We start from the raw sequence: 21,404 nt of genomic DNA, 5'->3' as shown, positions 1-21,404 counted from the left end.
CGTTCATGCCATGTCACCTTAATTACATGATGGCATCCTGTGACGTTCTATCCAGAACTGTTCATGTCTTCAGACTTAGATTTATGCATTTCTATGTTAACACTATCAACGCCGAAATGAATCTGCAGCAGTCAGGTGGTCCAAGTAAGAGCTCTGAAAGTTGTTTATGTTCATTATTATTGTAATGTTATGCACTTCGAGACATGAGGTAATTTAACACTGTCTCTCGTCTTGTGACGCTTTGCAGAATCTGCTGTGCATTCATGTGTTTTGAAGGAGGCGTGGCTTTGGAAAGCGCTGTGAAGAGAGGGTGGGATCTTATGCTTTCAAAGCTAGCTTGCTATTGCTAGCCTCTCCGAAATGGCCTACTCTACCTTTTAAGAGGTTTATTTTAATTTTTTATTTTTACAAAAAAAATTTTTACAAAATAAATGTACTGTTTTAATTGTCTATGATCATTTGTTTTTAGTAATAAATTAAGTGATTCCTTCATTTTATTTTTAAGTCACACTCCAACTGTAATCCACCATAATTCCTAACACTGTATATTGAGACTATCAGAAAAGAGCTGATTTAGTCACAGTAAAACATGTTACGGTAGGTTTGTTTTCCATTTTCAAGCAGGAAACTTTCAGTTTTTTCTCATGTTTGAATGAGCTTCAAACCCGACAGAGAAACTGTCCTCACATGTGCAGACGTGCTTATACACATTTAAAGACTGCTGCCATCGCTCAGAGATGAGAGCTCTGCTCTACTGATCACATACCTCTTATTCCAAGCACACATGAGTGTTCTTCCTGCTGCTCCTGGAATTGAGATGAACTTCAGTGCTGTAGTTCAGTTCTGCCTCATGAGAATAGCAACAAAGTCTAGAATTTCGGCAGATAAATGCCTGATAGCGGAAGCTTTTCAACCTTAGCTACATATATCCCAATGACTCCTCAGGAGCTTTTTCTTCTGACGAAAGGCACTGGTTTAGGATAATAAAAAAGGTAAGGAATAGGGCATAGCTGTCAGGGAGATGGAAAAGAATTTCAGTCACTATTAAAGTGAAAGGGTGTGCACTTATTGGAGAAAGTGTAGATATCAAAATATTAAGTTAACAGATCTCTCTTCCTGTCCTCCACCAAGCATGACTGTTCTGACCCCTTATCTCGTAACATGTTCATTCCTTGAAGATTACATGCAAAGACTGTTTGAAGATTAGTTGCTGTAGTGATATGTAGCTCTATTTGAAAGACTTTAGATTTACCTGCAGAATACCCAAACAACATTTATGATCTGACTGCCAGTTAATTCCAGATAAGCGCCACCTGCTGGAGAATATGAACTTGACACAATATGAGTTTTATAGATGAGCATTCAGGCAGGGTTGGTGGACATAGGCGTTATTTTCTTTTGTTTGTTTTTATTGGAAAATAATGTTTAAGTGGCCCTCCATAAACTAACCATAAAGACCTACAAAGTTTAGATTTAGTCCCATATATGCTCATCTATTCATTAAAACCCTAAAAATATAATTATTTACTCAAATTTTGAAGATGCTTAAGCTGCTCTTTTTCACTTAAAAGCATGTGGATTCCAGGACAAACAAAGTGCAGTGAAAGTAATACATATGACTTGCATACGAGATTTGTGTGGGAAAAAAATAACTAAAATGTAAGCAATTTTTTGCTGAAAAATTTGCCATATCTCATTGGCATGTCTCCACCTTCAAACTTGGCATTGATAATTATATAACAACTATAAAAAGTGCAGAATGAACATTCTACCAAGTGTATTTTGTGTTAAAATGAAAGACCGTCTTACCGGTTTTTAACTAGTTAAGTAAATTGTCCTTCTACAGTATTATAAAAACATCACAAAGTGATTTACTTTACACTTATTACAAGAGCTTAAGGGCTTAAAGGGATAGTTCACCCAAGAATGAGAGTCCATACAATGGGTCAATAGAGTGCTGCAGTGATGACGTATTTTTGTAGGCCAACCTGGAAGTTCTCATCACCCTGGTTCCCTCGACCAAAACCAATAGGATTTTTCTGTTGGGTTTTGGATTATTTCAGAATATTAGGTCTGTGACTAACAAAAGCTTATGATTCTTACAGTTTGTTCATCATGATAATCTTCACAAATTAACAACATTTATGAATTTCAAAGCATAAATACAATCGGCAGAGGTCAAAAGCTAAACGTAGACTATAAATGAACTACATTATGGTCGCATGACTTCAATCACTAATCACTCTTTCAGTCTTTGTTTTTCCTGAAAGTTTCATAATAGTTTGCAAAGTGTGACACAGTCAGGCTGTGAAAGCGGACTAGTGAGATGAGTCTACCTGTTCAGGGGTCTCATTTATAAAACTGCGTAGGATCCCTACTAAAAGTGTACGTACGCGCAAAAGCTACATTCTGCGTACGCACAAAAAAAAAATAAAGATTTATAAAACCATGCTTACGCCAGAACCGGCGCACAAATCCCTTTATAAATCCCAGTCAGTGAAAGATTGTGCTTATGTGCATCTCCACCCTGTCTCCTCCCCGAAATAACCATATATGGAGCTTACGACGCCTAGTTTTACTATGCATAACCTCATCTGCATATCATTTCCATACACGTTCCCAACCACGTGACACCATGGTTAACACCGTCAAAGGTAGAAGACATTGGAAAATATTAGATATGGACTATAAATGCCATTTGTGCCACACATTATATTGATAAAGATCATCCAATATCCTCTTTATGTTTTAGAATAAATATATCAAAATATCCATAAAAACAAAATAGTATAAAATACTTCAGATAAAGGTTTTAGGATAGAGTTGATTCATTCATTTCCACTGGCCAGATAGTATTTTAATAGTTTTAAACAATTAAAATCAAATTTATGCAGTTTTGCTGATGAGGTGAACATATCTTTTAGGAAGTTTATAGGCTATTTTTAGTGGAAACAGATCGGACTACTTATTTATTGCAGTGTAAATACAATTGTCTGACTCGGCGCGTCACTGACAAAGTATTTTAAAAAGAAAAAATGCAAATCTTACCGTTTTCCTCAAAATATATCCTTCAAATGGTAATTGTTTGAAGATTCTTCACACAACATCAACACCTCCTGCAGCTGTAGTTGTACAGTAAGATATTATCATTGGACTTATTCAAACTTGACAACGGACCGTTCGACCACCGAATCCAGCAGCGTCTTCCATAATATCTAAGTTGAGCATCACTGATCGTCATTCTCGAAAAAATATTTTGTCATAACACCTGCAGTTTAGTTTAAAGAGGAATTATTGTGCTCCCAGCGTTCCTCGCTGTCATTAAAACAGCGTGTCACTGGAAAAGTGATAGAAAGTAGCACATCTACTATCTCAATTCATATCACTTTGTCTCCAGAATGTGCGTACGCACGGCTCAAAGTTTGCTTAAAGGTGCGCACATTCTCCCGTCAAGTTTTTATAGATCTCAACCTTTCCACAGGAACTGGCGTACGCATGCTTCCAGCCCCGTTTTGTGTGTACGCACGCTTTATAAATGAGACCCCAGCTGATGAAGTTTAATGTGCCCAAAAATATCTGTAGTCCCATTTATCCACTTGTTAGCAACCGCTTTTTACAAAACAAGTAAAACCTTACAATAGGGTATTACTGATTTATTTAATATCATAGAATAAAACATGAACATATCTTGAGATTGTTCACAACAGATCTTACTTCAAGCATTAAACCAAAAACCCATTAAAAAAACCCACGACTTCAGGACAATGGAACCGGAAGTGCTAAAATGGCAATTCATTTCTGGGTTTTGGCTTACAAAAATGTCATTCTTGCACTCTATGGGCTTCAATGTTGTTTGGTTCCCAACATTATACAAAATATCTTCTTTTGTACTCCACATAATAAAGTAAATCATACGCCATGACAAGTAACGCCATAAGGGTGAGTAAATGATTAAAGGATTTCTATTTTTGGGTGAACTATCCCTTTAAGTAAGCACGTTGTGATTGTTCATGTATCTTGAAGTTTGCAGGGCTGGAATATACACCCAAGGCTTTCAGTCTAGGTCCTTAAACACTAGGCCACACTACCTCCTAAACTTCTGTATGCACACATTACAGTGTAAAGGTGCGGTCACATTTGTCGTTGTTTGGCAAATTTTTGTGGGTGAAATCCAGTAATTTCAATAGGAATAGTTTCTCATGAGGGCAAAAATTTTGATCACTATGTTGAACAATGAAAAAATGTTTGGTTTGAACTGTGTGAGCAGTGCTTCATACTTCGCTACACTATTGAAAATCAGTGTTGCAGTTGCTTTCAGTTGAAAGTAGTTAAAACTGGTCGCTAAATGTCGCTAGATGACGTCATACTGGTGAGTCCACTGATCTATATTAATATAAATATAGATCAGCGTGCGAATCACGGAATCTAGATAAGGTTTGTCCAAGAAGTTGCTAGATTTGTTGCTAGGCTTTTGGAAAAAAAGGGGGGTGGGGAAGTCTTTAAATTTAGCAACAAAATTGTTAAATTGGCAGCACTGTTGAAAATATTGTGTTCGTAATCACAATTGGGTTTTTGTCAATGCATCCAGGATAATGCTAATTTCTGGGTTTGCAAAAAAAAAAAAAAAAAGTGACTCTGCAGAACTACTAATTTACACTAATAACAGGATCAATACAACATCCTTTTATACAAAAAGTCAATTTTGTTTCTGTCTCCCCATCAGATAAGGTTACCGATATAGAGATGTGGACAGCAGTTGAATTAGATCAACTGCTGTCCACATCTCTATATCAGTAACCATCTAATTAGTGGATGAAACACCTCCAGGAAACCTGCTGAGCCTCCCCATGAGGGAAAGCCCTCCCAGAACCCCTGCCAATTACACGGCTACCTGGTAGCAGGATGCTGCCCTCTACTGTGCAGAGCGGAAACCAGAAAGAGCGAGAGATGCTCGTAGACTTTAATGAGCTCCCATCAGACCTTGCATTCTGCATTACAAAAGCAAAAACACCTCAAACAGCATCACTTGTAATTATGCATCCTCCTCTTAACACCATCAAAGGCTTAATCACCTGGAAAGGTGTTTGTGTGTCAGGAAAAAGCAGGCTGTTTTACTAATTAAGACGGGCAATGCAACCGTGCCGACTAGCCTCTCCCTCTATACTTCTGCTGGAAGAAGGGCTGAGCTTTTCCCCTCCATCGGATAGATGAAAACTGTAAGATGCATGAGTGAGAGAAATGCATTCCTGCTGTGATTATGTAAAGAAGCTGGAGGGAGTTGGATTGCTGTGAAGCTGTAATGGACGCTGTGCGCAGTGACTTTACTGAGCCATCCCCATCCCTCTCCGTTATGAGCAGATTCAGCCTTCTGTTAGTGCTGCAGAGGACAAACGCACAGCTCGAGTTTCAGGCTTCATCACTTCTTGCCTGTTACACCCGCAGCCTTCTATCTATGATGCCTTTTTTACTGCTGTACAGCTGAGCTCTATGCGCAGAACAAATAGCATAACAAAACTAAATGTTGCCATTATCTTTTTGCATGTGATTTTATAATGATTATAAACGTTTGTTTCTTTCGTGCGGTAGACGCTATTTCATGGTCAAGGACAGTCTATACAAAATATTACTAATTGTTTTTTGGGTAACACTTTATTTTAGTTTTACTTTACATGCACTTTCTATAGTAATAACACTAAATTATGCATAAATACTAACCCCAAACCCTAATCCTAGCCATAACCTTATAGTAATTACATGTTGTTAATTAAAGCTGCAGTCCGTAACTTTTTTGGTTAAAATGATCCAAAATCAATTTGAGCAAGTACATAATCAGCCAGTGTTCAAAACTATCTCCTTACCTTAACCCGATTCGCAACGGTAAGCTTGTAATAATGTTTTCTGTGGTACTGGTGGGTCTCTGTGGGAAATTCGAGCAAGCAGCCGTTCGTCTTTGCGTCATTACATCACGTCTGGTGGCGGATCATTTATTGCGTTTTCTCACAGCAGCTGCAATAATTAAGCTTGTCATTTTGATGGCGGATTGTAATCCAGAAAGGTCCAAATGACAGTCATCAGTAACAACTGGAGATTCACCCGTAGTCAAAAGCAAAAGTCTTCGGACTGCGGTGTGGCTACAGAAATTTAAATCTACAGGTAACGCTAATACACACATTCACGCAATGCTGATGTTGTTAACATTACCAATTTGAGAAAAAAGTGTAACGATAATAATAATTTGCATGGTTTGGCGTTATCCAAGCTAAGCGATCGTTAGATTTAATCACTTGTAGCAAATTAGCTCAAAATAAATATGAATAATTAATCATAACTAGTTATAATTAATTATTAATATTTTAATCAGTCAATAAAATTAACTTAATGTAATAAAATTAATATTACAATCAATTAACCTGTTGTTCAATGAACACACAGTGTTAATTGTTTATTAACTAAGAAATGTTCATTTCCAGGTTATGGGAAATAACAATCTTATTCTACTAAAAGCCTGTAGTCAGGACCGACATGAATAGGGACTCCCGTACATGAGCGCAAAACACGGACAACCTTACGTGTGACATGAACAAGACTTTATTAACTAGACTAAACACTTAAACTACTCTAACATTCACACACATACATGCATACAGTTTACCAAGAGAGAGAGAGAGAAAGCAGAGTACAGGAAGCAAGAAGTTACAGCATTGTTGGACATTCAGCAGATCAACAGCCTTGAGCAAACCATCAGTTTAGTTTTAACAGGCCCTTCTTTAAAAGGGGTAAGGATACTCAATGTATCCGATAATGAGACTAAGTTTGATACTTGCATGTCTCTCCAAGTTGAATTAAAACTGTCCTGATGCAATTTGTGGAGGCTCCTGTTGAATCTTTGCTGATATTTTCTTGACGAAAGAGAACCGGCTGGATTCAGAGGATCTTTGGTGAATGGAAGGTCTAGGCCGAGGCCTGGCACAAGCTTGGGGTTCCTTAGAAGCTTCTAGCTTCTTAAAGCATCATCTTGACGTCAGCATTCATCAGTAAAAGAGAAGAAGAGGAGGAAGAGCAGGAAGAGAGGGGGTTCCTTGTGATCAGTGAATATAAGGGGTGAAGATGTCACACCCTCTTGAGGTGTCTGAGCCAATAAGGAGTTCCCCTTTCAGAGGGAAGTTTTACGAGTCTTTGTTCTGTAGCAAGATATTAGCATAAGACACTGGATTGGATGAATGAGAGAATAACCTTCTAGATTCTTATAATACTAATGTGTCACAGAGTTAGTAACATGTGACATAAATTACCAAATAGGAAATGAAAGTTGGAGTCCGTAGATACCAAGCATGCTGCCAATGTGATCTCAGTTAACTATACATTTGCAACTATGGAACATTAATACCAAAATAGTTCAAAAGAGAGAATTAATACATAGAATAAAGCCTATAAAAGGAAAGTCATGAGATGGGAAACTTGGATACATGTTTATACATTTCCCAAGTGGTTATATAGAGAATACATAGGATTAAGAGAGTTTATTTGTCCTTCTCAGGAAGAATGAGTCACTAGTCTCTCCAGAATTCTTCTGGATCATAAAAGTACCATATAACTGTAACAGGACACCTAGGTTGGCCTGTGTGCTAGCAACATTGGGATGCTGGTTACAGTTTTAGGGGGATGAGTTCAGAGAACTTTGATAGGGAGAGTGAGTTTATGGGTAATTCATTAAATACAATGAATAATTGTGTGGCTGATTGGTCCAGACGTTACACACTATTGGCAGCGCGATTTATTGTAATGCTTTTTTTCTCAGTTGGTCAGAACAAAAGTGGCAGACACTTGACACAGACACAGATGACACTTCCTGTTGAAACTTCTTATTTTGGTCATACTTCCAAGATGTAGAATCTGTGATTCCGTAGTACAGTATCCACACCGATGTGGTGACTGACAGCAAACATTAGATTCATCCACGCTGAAGAGCCGTGCCGACGCACAACCCACGTAAAGATGGTAATTCAGCAAATAACTGTAATTGCAAGTTTCAAACAGAGATGGCAACAAAGAGGCAAAACTTACAGACTGCAGATTTAATATTACTCTGTACTTGTATTGTAAAATTATAATTATATCAAAAGTGTGTGGACGAGTGCTCTCTCGCACCCTCAATGCACTTGCATATTGTAAAACACATTTTTTTTCACTTGTTTAATATACATTTATATATTTATTTATTTTAAACAGTTGTACATATGTAATACATAGAAGTATAGTAATTATAGTATACATAATTATACACTACAGTTTTAAAGTTGGTAAGATTTTTTTTTTATGTTTAAAGCCTTTGATCAAAAATACAATAAAACAGTAATATTGCAAAATGTTAGTAAAATCTAAAATAGTTGTTCTAAAATAATTGTTAATCTATTTTAAAATGTAATTTATTCCTGTAATGGAAAAGCTGCATTTTTAGCAGCCATTACTCTAGTCTTCAATGTCACATGAGGATGTGTTAGGGGAACATTTTAGTTTTGGTGTTTTGTGTCCATCACAGTGTGGACGGCTTTGTTGATTGAAGGGAGTGTGCTAGTTTGGTCATGTAGATGGGATTTCAGGCTGAGTGTGGTTAGGGTCCTCAGCGGTGGATGCTTTAGAGCAGTACGGCTGATGCATAGAGGCTTGTTAAGACTTGATCAATATTTTAAGTGGCTTATTTTATGCGCTGGTAGGCGTGCACTGTTGAAGACTGATGAGTCTATTAGCAAACTGAGTTTTGTGTAATTGCTGTGTGGAAAATGAGCGTATGATACAGTGCGATGACTGGGGAAAGATTTCATTATTTTTCATCATAGTTTCGCAGGATTGCTGATTTCCATTATTAGCACATGAAGCGTAAAATTCCACTGTTATTTAGTTTATTTACACTTCAGAAGATATGCTGTTTTAATTTTAATCTATTAAAATAGGAATATTATAAAGGTTAGTCCACCCAAAAATGAGTTCTGTCATCATTCACTCACTCTCCTGTCATTCCAAACTTGTTTGACTTTCTTCTGTGGAATGCAAAATTAAGGAATGTTAGGAACCAAACAGTTTTGGTTACAGCAGCAAATACATTGTAAGTCAAATACATCAGCAAATACATTGTAAGTCATTGGGAACTGATACTTTTTGGTTACCAACATTCTTCAAAATGTCTTGTGTGTTCCACAGAAGAAGAAAAATACAGGTTTGGAACAAAATGTGTAAATGTTGACAATTTTCATTTTCGGGTGAACCAACCCTTTAACTATTTTAAATTATTAACTAAATATTAAATTATTTTAATTAATTTTACTTTTTTGTTCTCTTGGCACAGTGATGCATCAGATGGTAATGCAGTGTTTTTTTTTTTTTTTTTTTTTTAGGAAAATGGTATTGTAAATGGAACTGTACTGTTTGGTGTTTTCATCCTGAACCCTCTTGGCTCCATGTGAACCACAAGAGAATTCTTGTTTTGTTGTTGAGTGTCGGTCCCTTATGAGACTGGTGTCTTTTGAAAGCACCTCCAGGGCACTGAAGAATTGTGAGCAGTGCTCACTTTATATGGTAGAGGGCGTCCAGCTCAGACCACACAGCCTTTAACAGTTTGGTCAGAAAGGAACAGACTGATAGGCTAAAATATAGAACCTTGAATCTCATTGGTGACACACCGTCCTTCACTTGGGACACACATTGAGCTTCAGGAACAAAGAGCCTCCCTTCTAGGGAGGGGTGGACACCCTGGAGACCTCATGCAGGTGCAGGGAGAGGAATGGACAGGAACGGAGGTCTTCAGTGTGGGTCCATGGGTCCAGGTAGTCATGTCGGGTCAGAGGCCGTGGGCGGCCATGGCAGATCAGGGGCAGTAGGCGGCCATGGCGACGTCAGAACCCAGCCCAGGATTTCCCCACACACATGCCCCCCCACCCCCAAAAAATTTTCTTGGGGAAGTCCCAGGTGGTAAGATGGGACTTGTGGGCAGGAACTGGAAGGCAGGCTGCAGTGGGCTCTTCGGCGGCTGGAGCGGGCTCGGCAGCAGCTGGAGCGGGATTGGCAAAGGTTGGGGCTGCTAGTTCAGCCCAAAAGTCTATTAGCCATCCCGCCTCTGAAGGTGGTTCTTGGACGGCTGAAGCGAGCTCGGCGAAGACTGGAGCAGGCTCGAGGAGGGCTGGTCTCTTTGCCCGTCTGGACCTCTTGTTGGCCCTTCTTTTGGACGGCTTGGGCGTTGTATTAGGCTGGAGCCCTGGTGCACACCCACTGGAGCGATAGGTGGAGGAAATTGGTGGCTGGTGAGCTGGCCAGGCCACCGTTGCCTCTGAGGGAGCTGGATGAGGAAAGTACGATCACCTATGAACCTCTTAAATTTCAAATTTGGAACCACTGAAGGACAGAACCAGATTAATAGAATCGACTAAGGAATAGCGACACTCATCCAGACCCCACAGAAAGCAAGAATTTAAAATTGCATCTGGCCAACTCACCTGAGAAGACAAATCCTCCACATATTGTTCCAGCGGGCGGCCGTCCTGCCGAATCATCCACAGACTATCTTCTACGGAGAGTCTGGGCTGGCGTTTTGTGGAAGGCACTGGGACTAGCAATATACCCATATTGAACTGTGGATATCCAATGGTTTGGTCAGTCCTTCTGTTACGGTTGGCTGTTGTAGAGATGAGACATTCAAGAAAATACACAATTAAGAGTATTTATTTACAACGAAGGAGAATTACACACAATGGTTAACTAACAATAGGACAGACAAGGAGTGAAGGGAGTGAGTCCATTATATAGGGAGTGCAGATGAACAGGAACAGGTCCAGGTAATCCGTGATGATGGGGAGATGACGAGGAAGTGAGTGCAGGTGTGGAGACAGGAGGATCTTGGGAAATGGAGTTCAGGAGACAGGGGAACTGTGACAGGTTGCAGATTTGCTCGGGTATTATTCAGAATATAAAGAGTAATTACAACATTATTACTTTATACTATATATTTTGTCATGTGTATATTACTTTAGACCATTTTTTGCCCCGTTTTCTTTAAGCAACTGAGCTGCAAATTTTTTGACAATATAAATGTACAATTACTTTTCATGCCAGTAAAGTACATTTAAACTGAAAACTTAGCGTTTTTATGGTGCAGAATTCTCCTGACGTCTTAATACCAGCAGTGAAGTTATTGTGCTTGAGTGTGTGTGTACATAAAGCAAAACACGCTCTGCTGCTGAAACGGCTTGCTTTGTTTTCTCTTCGCGCTCCATTATTCAGGCCTTTCATCCTGCTGCTGTTTTCTGCCACCTAAATCAACAGGTGGCTGAAGAGCCTGTTGGGAACTTTACTGATCTTTAGCTGCCCCAGATTTATAGGCTGAAGTATCTCTCTCTCTTTTTCTCTAACAAGTTTTCCAACTACTTGCATTTAATGGATGGATGGGTTTGCGTAGTCTTGTTCTTATGTGCTTGTTGTCCTTTGGAATTACCAGTACTTTGGAATTGTAGTCAGTTCTCCATAAAATAAAACTTTGATCATCTTGCTTATAGAAGTAGTTTAAAATAGAAAAAAAAATAAATAAATAAAAAAATACACACTGTATCTTTAATGGCATGTTTATTACAATCTAAGGTCAGATGAACTCAATTTATTTCTAAATGTCAGGCATAACATGGCATAATGAGATGTTTGAGATGCATTTTTTAAATGTGTACAATGATGAACTGAACAAAGATACATTCTTTTTTCCTGCAGAGCGCACCATGGCCAGACACGAGGTGCGAGAAGTGGAGCAGAGACAGACACGGGACAGCCTGCGGGAGTCTCCAGCATTGCCTGAGATTGAGGATCTGGTCATCATCTATAACCGTGTGCCCAAGACTGCTAGCACATCCTTCACCAACATCGCATATGACCTGTGTGGAAAGAACCGCTTCCATGTTCTCCACATCAACACCACCAAGAACAATCCGGTCATGTCCCTGCAGGACCAGGTAACATGTCCATTACATCAGCTCGCATTACATCAAAATTATAGCCATTTCTTTAAATACTATGATGAGGTCATTTAACATTTTAATCCAATTTTGTGTGCAAAATTCTTTCCCGTTTTAAGCCCATAACAGGGTTTGGTTCATTTAAAATGTACTATATGTGAGACCACTCTAAATGTCATGAAATATTGCGATTTATTCATTACACTGGAAATGGAAGCTCTAGTCAGAACATTGCTTTGTTGGATACAGTGATCAAAAATACAGTAAAAACAATAATATTGTGAAATATAAGTACAATTTAAAATAACTGCTTACTATTTTAATATATAGAAAGTCTATAATTAAGTCTTCAGTGTCACATGACCCTTCAGAAATCATTCTAATATGTTGAATTTGTGCTCAAGAAACTTTTCTTATTATCAATGTTGAAAACAGTTGCTCTGCTTTTCTTTTGTGTAAATTATTATTATTAGGGGCCAAGCACCTGTTGTATCTGTTGGCGTTCTTTTCATTTTCTTCTTCTTCTTCTTCTTCTTCTTCTTCTTCTTCTTCTTCTTCTTCTTCTTCTTCTTCTTCTTCTTCTTCTTCTTCTTCTTCTTCCGCTCTTGAAGTCTATGGCAGCCCATAGAACCGCTTACGGGAAAGTTGTGAAATTTGGCACATAGTTAGAGGACAGTCTAACCTATGTCCATAGCAAATTTAGAGTCTCTAACTCAATTCCTCTAGCGCCACCAGCTGTCCAAACTTGCACTTATGTTTATGCTAATAACTTTTGAATCATAAGGGCTAGAAACAAAATTTTTCCTCTGATTCCTTGGGTCAAGACGATTCGAGAGCACCCTATGACGTCATTTTCCATCAGGAAAATTTTTCCTGCATTTTGAATTTTCTGAAAAACCTACTTTTTCGAACTCCTCCTAGGCTGTTACTCCGATTTTCAAGAAAATTTAACCACATCATCTTCAGACCATGCCAACAAAAATTTATGGAATTCAAGTCGATTCCTCAAACCGTTAAATAGACTTAAGGCGCCACCTTGTGGTAAAAAAGTTATAACAAAATTTACGAAAATGCTAATAACTTTTGATTATATTTACCGATTGTAATATAACTTGTCTCATTAGATTCCTTTGGTCATGCTGAGAACATAGATATCAAATTTGCCATAGTCAACTGAACTTCCTGTCCGCCATATTGTTTTCTTTAAAAACCTACTTTTTCGAACTCCTCCTAGACCGTTGCTCTGATTTTCACCAAAATTGAACCGTATCATCTTCAGACCATGCCGACAAAAAGTTATGGATTTCAAGTTGGTACGTCTAACCTTTTTCGTATACTGGAGCAAAGAATTTGAGGCATGATGCAAAAACGACTCTTGAAGCTGTATCTCTGCAATGCTTTGACATATTTACACCAAAATTTGCAAGTGTCATTGTCACCTCACTCTGACTATACCACATTAATTTGGTCACAGCGCCACCTATTGGTCGAAAGTGATGAACCAGTAAATCCGCATTGTTTATCATTTTTCAGCTCTTTTGCCTAAAATTATCTTAATAGGTCTTTAATTTCTCCCTGTTGCATTTGGTCTGATGCGTACAGCCATGTTGGCTGGCTTCTTGTGCAGTTTTTGTGCTTGGCCCCGTAATTGCTGCTTGCAGCTATATTATTTATTTATTTATTTTTTTTTCCAGGATTCTTTGATGAATAGAAAGTTTAAAACAGCAGCATATTAATATTATTTATTAGGGGTCTAGCGATCATGTCACAATTATATACATATTACAATACTGAACTCACGATACGATATTATCACGATACTCCAAGTGCTGGTAACCCAATGCACAGGACAATGGTGTCATTTTAAATGGATACATTTAAAATAATGTAGGTCACTTTTTACTGGTAAAATAAGTCATTTGGCATTATCATTGCATTAATATACATTATATTCAACATTATATATAGTAGTAGTAGTAGTAGTAGTGACACTAAAATGCTGTAAACTTGAATTTTTTCTCACACAGTGATTTTAATACACACAATAAATTTTGTCACTATCCACTATACATATTGTTGCATTTTTGTATTGCGATATATTGTGACACCCCTATTATTTATATTATTTAAGCAATGAAAAATCTTTGCTGTCACTTTTAATCAAGTATTAATTTCTTTAAAACAAATCTTACAGACATCCAACTTTTGAACGGTAGTGTCAGTTAACAAAAAGTAAGCTATTTAATAGTTAAAAAAAAAAAAAAGTAATATATTTTAAGTATACTCACAGGTGATCAGAGTTTTAAAATATGCCATTCATTCTTAAATATGCTTACACAAGATGATTATTAAATAGCCAGACAGCATCTATGAATATGCCAGCTGTTAGGCACATTTTACAGACACTCACAAGAAACCTATTGTGCAGTTTGGACTGAATGCAGATGTATAGGGCGCTTGTACTTATGAGATTGTGATGGTCTTTTGCTCAATTCTCAGGTGATGTCAGCGCAGCGGCCCTGTGTTTCTGTCACACACTGCCTCTAACAAGCCGTCTCATCTCTGGCTACACCTTCATTATTCATTGCCTACTGTCAATATCCACACTGCTGCTGTGCCTTTGTGTGACAAGCAGCGTTGAACAAGCTGAACCTAGAGATAAAAAGAAGAACAAGGGGGTAAAAAAGAATGAAGCGCAGATTTTGTTGACAGCAGCAAAGAAATGCAATTCTCTATTCATCATATGTATTGTTAGGCTATATAGAGGAACGTGTTGTCAGCTAACGGAAATCAATCTCAGGTTTTGACAAATGCAGCTGTTTTATTTGCAGTGTTGAAAGCGTTACCTTCAACAAAAAGCGTTCCTGCATCATTTTGACTTCACACGTTAACATTATTCAACTCAGCGTGTGGCTGTGTCGAACTGCGATCATGAGCATACGTTTGCATTTGTATTCACGTCATTGGTATCCGCAAAAAAAAAATGCCTTGGAGCAGAGGGAGGGAAGGTGTTATTTGTGAGCGAATCTGCCAAGGTAATATCCAGTCTAGCTTTCAATAAAGCCTGTCGACGATGCAGGTGGTACAACCTTTCCCCTCCCGGGGGAGTATAGCTGTGGGACTGTGGGGAAGATGTTTGGAGAAAACATTGCTGAAATGTGTTTGTGTCAGGTTTGTATTAAGTAGTCACTTGGCTGGTTTGTTCAGCAGCCTGTGACAGATGCGGTACGTCAGTGCGAGATTGTTATTTGAGATTTGGGTATCGTTGATGCTTGAATGATGGGGGCATATCACACATGCATTAAAATAAATTTAGTGGTTTATAAACTGTGCACAGGGACAAATTGAATGTGTTATCTTGTGCTTACAGATGAGGTTTGTAAGGAACGTGACGTCCTGGCGAGAAATGAAGCCAGGTTTCTACCATGGCCATGTCGCCTACTTGGACTTCACGAAGTGAGTTTTTGCTATATTAATATAAAACTATAATAACAATCACTGTAAGTAATTTCCTTATCAAAATATTAAATTCATTGTTGTCTGTTCCAAAAAAAAAAAAAAAAAAAGATGCCCATCAGACAGCTACATAATTGATGTGAGAAGATACATTTAGGTGCTTCTGCCCTCTAGTGGTTACAAATGGAACAAGCCTTTATTTTGGAACAGACTGAAACCGCACTGAATATTCTATTTTATATTTATTTGCGCACATTTGTGGAGCTTGTTTTGCTGTCATGAAAGGAAAAGGAACATATATCAAGTAGTTAAAGGATTAGTCCACTTTCAAATAAAATTTCCTGATAATTTACTCACCCCCATGTCATCCAAGATGTTCATGTCTTTCTTTCTTCAGTTGAAAAGAAATTAAGGTTTTTGATGAAAATATTTCAGGATTATTCTCCTTATAATGGACTTCTATGGTCTCCAAATGGTTGAAGGTCAAAATTACAGTTTCAGTGCAGCTTCAAAGCTCGTCTGGTATCTTTAAACGATACCTGACGAGGAAAAAGGGTCTTATTTAGCGAAACGATCAGTCATTTTCTACGCTGCTGCCAGTTCCGTTTTAGAATAGGGAAGGCGTAGGACATACAGCGTAAGCTTTTTGAAGAATAAGGAAAGCGGAAGCACTTGCAAGGCGATCATTTGTGTTTATAAAGCATTATACATTTGTATTTTTTTTTTTTTTTTTTTTTAAGAAAAGACTTAGACTAGTCTTAAAAGTTAAGACTTTTTCTTGAAGAGTGGTCCTAATTTTTTAAAGTCTGTTACATGAAAAGGTAAATTGGTGTAATTTGAATTGGAAAAATAACATTGATTACCTCTTGGTTAACTTCAAGTTGGTCAAATTAGTTCTTAAGACACAGTCTTAATATATTGACTAAATTTATGCAACTGGTCCCTGGTATCATTTAATGGTGCCCTAGAATTAAAAATTGAATTTACATTGGCATAAATGAATAACAAGAGTTCAGTACATGGAAATTACATACATTGAGTCTCAAACACCATTGTTTCCCCCTACTTGTGTAAATCTCATTTGTTTAAAAGACCTCCGAAGAACAGGCGAATATCAACATAATACCGACTGTTACGTAACAGTCGGGGTCATTAATATGTACGCCCCCAATATTTGCATATGCCAGCCCATGTTCAAGGCATTACACAAGGGCAGGATGTCTGGATGTGCACAGCTGAATGAACAGACTAGGTAAGCAAGCAAGGATAATAGCGAAAAATAGCAGATGGAGCAATAATAACTGACATGACCCATGATATTTTTAATGATATTTGTAAATTGTCTTTCTAAATGTTTCGTTAGCATGTTGCTAATGTACTGTTAAATGTGGTTAAAGTTACCATCGTTTCTTACTGTATTCACGTACAAGGCTGTCATTATTTTCTTTTTTAAACACTTGCAGTCTGTATAATTCATAAACACAACTTCATTCTTTATAAATCTCTCCAACAGTGTGTAATGTTAGCTTTAGCCATGGAGCACTATCAAACTCATTCAGAATCAAATATAAACATCCAAATAAATACCATACTTGCTCGATTAGACATGTTGCATGACGAACAAATTGTAAAGATCCATTTTGTAGGTTATATTAGCTGTGTAAACTTTTTTTTATGCTGGGCGGGGAGCATGAGAATTTAAAGGGGCCGCAGCCTGAATCGGCGCATAATTAATGATGCCCCAAAATAGGTAGTTAAAAAAATGAATTAAAAAAAATCTATGGGGTATTTTGAGCTGAAACTTCAGACACATTCAGGGGACACCTTAGACTTATATTACATCTTTTGAAAACACGTTCTACAGCCCTTTGAAGCTGCACTAAAACTAATTTTCACCTTCAACCGTTTGGAGAGACTATAAGGAGAATATTCCTGGAATGTTTTCATCAAATGTTTTCATGTCTTTCTTTCTTCGACTGAAGAAAGAAAGACATGAACATCTTGGATGACATGAGGGTGGAGCCCGATCACAAGAAAATGCGTATCAATACGAGTTTGTAATCTCGTAGAATATATACGCCAAAATGAGTTTTGGCGTGCTTATGGTACGCAGTTTTTCGCGTGCATATGATACGCACTTTATGGCGTATTATACGTACGAACCCCCCACCCCCATCCTAACCAAGAGCGTGTCATATACACACCATAAAGTGCGTATCATATGCACGCGAAAAACTGCGTACCATAAGCACGCCAAAACTCATTTTGACATATATATTCTACGAGATTACAAACTCGTACTATTGATACGCATTCTCATGTGATCGAACTTGGAGGGTGAGTAAATTATCAGGAAATTTTTATTCAGAAGAGAGCTAATCCTTTAAGAAATTCTTAAATTCATATTATTATTTATTTATTTATTTATTTTTCACTGCTGGTTGAACTGGTTGGAAAATGCATTTATCTTTAAAGATTTGAAGTCTTTAATTTATTATTTTAGTTTATTTTGCACACATTCGTGGAGTTTATTTGGTGTAACCTCAATTAATTGAATTGAATTTTATTTTATTGAGCACACATCTATGGAGTTGTCATCAAACAATTTAAAATGTTTAAGAAATTCAACTTTTCACTCAGATTTTGTTTTATTAACAAAATTAGTATTTAAAAAAAAAAAAAAAAAAAAATAACAATAATAATATTTTTTTCCAAATAGGTTTGGTATCAAGGGGAAGCCGGTTTACATCAACATTGTACGGGACCCTATCGAGAGGTTGGTGTCTTACTACTATTTTCTCCGATTTGGAGATGATTATCGGCCAGGTCTCAGACGGAGAAAGCAGGGGGACAAAAAGGTATTGTATTTGAATGTTTTCGTCTTACAATATTTGATAATGCCTCCATTATGAAAAGTTTCATGTTCTCACCATATGAATGCTGAGATGCAATGTGTGTGCCTGTGTTTCAGACGTTTGATGAGTGTGTATCGTCAGGAGGTTCTGATTGCACTCCTGAGAAGCTTTGGTTACAGATCCCATTCTTCTGTGGCCATTACTCGGAGTGCTGGTGGGTAATATGAGCAGTCTGTTACTCTGTCATTTAACTGTCTTTCTCATTAGATAAATTGATTGAATCACCTTTTACTGATTTGTTCTCGAAACTATGTAGGAGCTGGAAATGATGTTGTTTGTCGTTGTATGCAGGAATGTTGGCAGTAGGTGGGCTCTTGAGCAGGCCAAGTATAATTTGGTGAATGAATATCTGCTTGTGGGTGTGACTGAGGAGCTGGAAGATTTTATCATGATGCTTGAGGCAGCGCTGCCACGTTTCTTCAGAGGAGCAACTGAGCTCTACCGCACAGGTACTTGGCCCTTGTCTAAGGATTAAAAGAATAGGTCAACCAAAAATAACAATTCTGCTCTTTTCTCTACTACTACATGTTTTCATTCCAAACCTGACTTTCTTCAATGTAATACAAATGGTGAATATGATATCTTTGTGAGAGGAACAGCCAGAAGTTCACATGGCACATTAAAATGTCTCCTTTTGTGTTCCGTGAAAGAATGAAATTCATAAGGGCCCTATACTTTAAGTGTTGCTGCCTACATTATTTAAGCAGTGGGAAAACTCAGGATTTCCTTTGAACCAATACTTTGAGTTGTGGGCATGTCAATTATGTACAAATGGTTTTTTTTTTTTGTTTTTGTTTTTTTTACACCGGCACTAAAAAGCTTTCCGTTTATGTTAGGAAATGAAAATATTGAAATGTGAAATTGCTTAACATAATTTTTTTTTCTCAACCAAAATCACTTTAACATGCATCACATTGTAATTATGATTTTTGAACTCATATTTAACTTGAAGTTCAATATATTATCTATTAAAAGGCCCCTCATGTGTTAAAGTCTTATTCAAATATTTAGCATTGAATGATTTTTTTTTTTTAAATGATACTAACCAGTTGGACCTCCTGAGTGACCTGCATTTTATCATGTCTTTGACTTAAATTGCAGGTAAGAAATCTCACTTGAGGAAAACAAGCGAGAAGAAACCTCCTACTAAAGAGTCCATCTCAAAGCTGCAACAGTCCAACATATGGAAGATGGAGAACGAGTTCTATGAGTTTGCGCTGGAACAGTTTCAGTTTGTGCGTGCTCACAGCGTCAGGGAAAAAGATGGAGAGCTTTACCTGCTGGCTCAGAACTTCTTTTACGAGAAAATCTATCCAAAAGTAAACTAGAGTATACATTAGCATGGTCCAAGTGTCGTTTGGCCTGTTCATGTAATGTTCTGTCACTTTCACTGGGAAGAGAAGAAGAGGACATCTAGAATGTGGACAAAATGCCTGGAGGTCCTAGACTAGAGGGCTTGGGGGTATTAGAGCGTGTTTTTTGTTTTTGTTTGTTTTTTCTTTTCTTTTTGAGAAAGACTTTACACAATGATCAAGACGCGCGGTATCAAGCCACTTTGAGCCCAGTATCTTTTTATGGACTTTCACAGCAGTGAAAAAACTTGTGACATAAACATCAAATTATCACATAATTCATCATGCCTTCCAAAAGAAAATGACAGAAGCTTTTTGGCCATCAGTCATTGTTGAGAAATATGGATTTTGAACAGGGTTAAAAGGGTACTTTTTGTACCAGACATTTGGTACATTAGGAGCACCTTCTTATTTTACTACTAACTGTGGTTTTGTGAATTCTTAACACTTTCTTGCATTGTGTACATTGATTTTTAATAGAATGCCATAAACAGTGTTTACAGACTTTAGTAAAGGTATTGTAGCCAGAGGTTAGAAAGTGGTAAAACAGATTTCATATCTGTACAAATTGTATTTACATGTATATTTTATGTAATTGGACCAAATGGTTGTAAGTAATTCAAAGCTGTAGAGTTTAAAATGAGTTATTTAGAAAATAGACACTTTTGAGAATTCCACTGGTGCTTGCTTTTTTTTTTTATTGCTTATTTTTTCCATCACAAGTTCACAACTCCTGAAGACTCTAAAATAATGAAATGGAGGTTACACTGATCACTAAGACTTTTGAATTGAAGACCATGACTGCTACTGTATGAGGGCCTGATTAGTCCAGAACAGGTTCCTTGAGTCTTAACTACTGGTATCATCTTGTAGCGCAGTATTGGCTTAAGGTAATGTGGTCTCAACAGATTTCCGCCCTCTCAGAAGTCCTAATTATAGTGTGTTCTACCACAGTAAAAATGAATGAAAGAAAGAAAGGCTCAAACCAACATTAGTTGTACACTCAATAGTGCCTTCATGAATCATTCATTCCACCCTGGTTCCAGAAGTTGTTAGGATTATTCAAACAATGTCTGTATTTTAAACTTTTAAAGCTGCCAGCTTTCCTTTTATATTTGGGTTGTTTCCTTTATCTTTTGTTACTTTTTTTTTTTTTTTTTTTTTTTGTATCACTTGTCTCAAAGCATTTCAAATAAACTACTGTCTGTGAGACCATGTTGTTTTCATGATGCTTAGTTTCTCTTACAAATAAAATTCGTTCCAGAGGTTTTAAACGGGACTTTTTTTATGACTGTTAATGTGTTAAATTAAGTCATCAGTTAAATGTTAAACATACTAAAGTTTTACTGATTTATTAAATATATTGATCCTGTTAATTGATCATATGTGTGTCAAGTGTTTCTTAATTCAATTTTTGTTGAAACTGATTCTGATTAATAGAAATTTCAAAAGAACAGCATTCAGAACAGAACAGAAATCTTTTGTAACAATTTAAACGTCCTGCCTGTCACTTATGATGAAATTAATATATCCCTGCTGAACAAAAGTATTCACAAAAAAAAAAAAATCTTGCTAAGCCCGAACTTTTGAATGATGTTTGTTCTAATATATAAAAAAAATTTTAAATTTTAATTTAAGAGTTTTTATTATTATTATTAATATTATATTGAAATATTATTTTCTTAACATAA

The 21,404-nt window shown here is 37.1% G+C and overlaps 1 protein-coding gene across 1 annotated transcript in view; it reads left to right on the top strand.

Annotated features, from left to right (window-relative positions):
- Positions 1-20,974, top strand: part of hs2st1b (heparan sulfate 2-O-sulfotransferase 1b) — an 88,165-nt gene extending 67,191 nt beyond the window's left edge. Inside the window, exons 2-7 of the mRNA XM_067373382.1 lie at positions 11,749-11,987; positions 15,361-15,446; positions 18,166-18,304; positions 18,418-18,515; positions 18,653-18,810; positions 19,463-20,974. Coding sequence (XP_067229483.1) covers positions 11,749-11,987; positions 15,361-15,446; positions 18,166-18,304; positions 18,418-18,515; positions 18,653-18,810; positions 19,463-19,689 — 947 coding nt within the window. The 3' untranslated portion in view covers positions 19,690-20,974. The remainder of the gene's footprint in view (positions 1-11,748; positions 11,988-15,360; positions 15,447-18,165; positions 18,305-18,417; positions 18,516-18,652; positions 18,811-19,462) is intronic.
- The last annotated feature ends 430 nt before the right edge of the window (positions 20,975-21,404 follow it).

This window comes from Chanodichthys erythropterus, chromosome 21 (assembly GCF_024489055.1).
Source record: "Chanodichthys erythropterus isolate Z2021 chromosome 21, ASM2448905v1, whole genome shotgun sequence".
NCBI lineage: Eukaryota > Metazoa > Chordata > Actinopteri > Cypriniformes > Xenocyprididae > Chanodichthys > Chanodichthys erythropterus.
The sequence above is the reverse complement of the archived record's forward strand: the minus strand, read 5'-3'. Positions and strand labels throughout refer to the sequence as shown.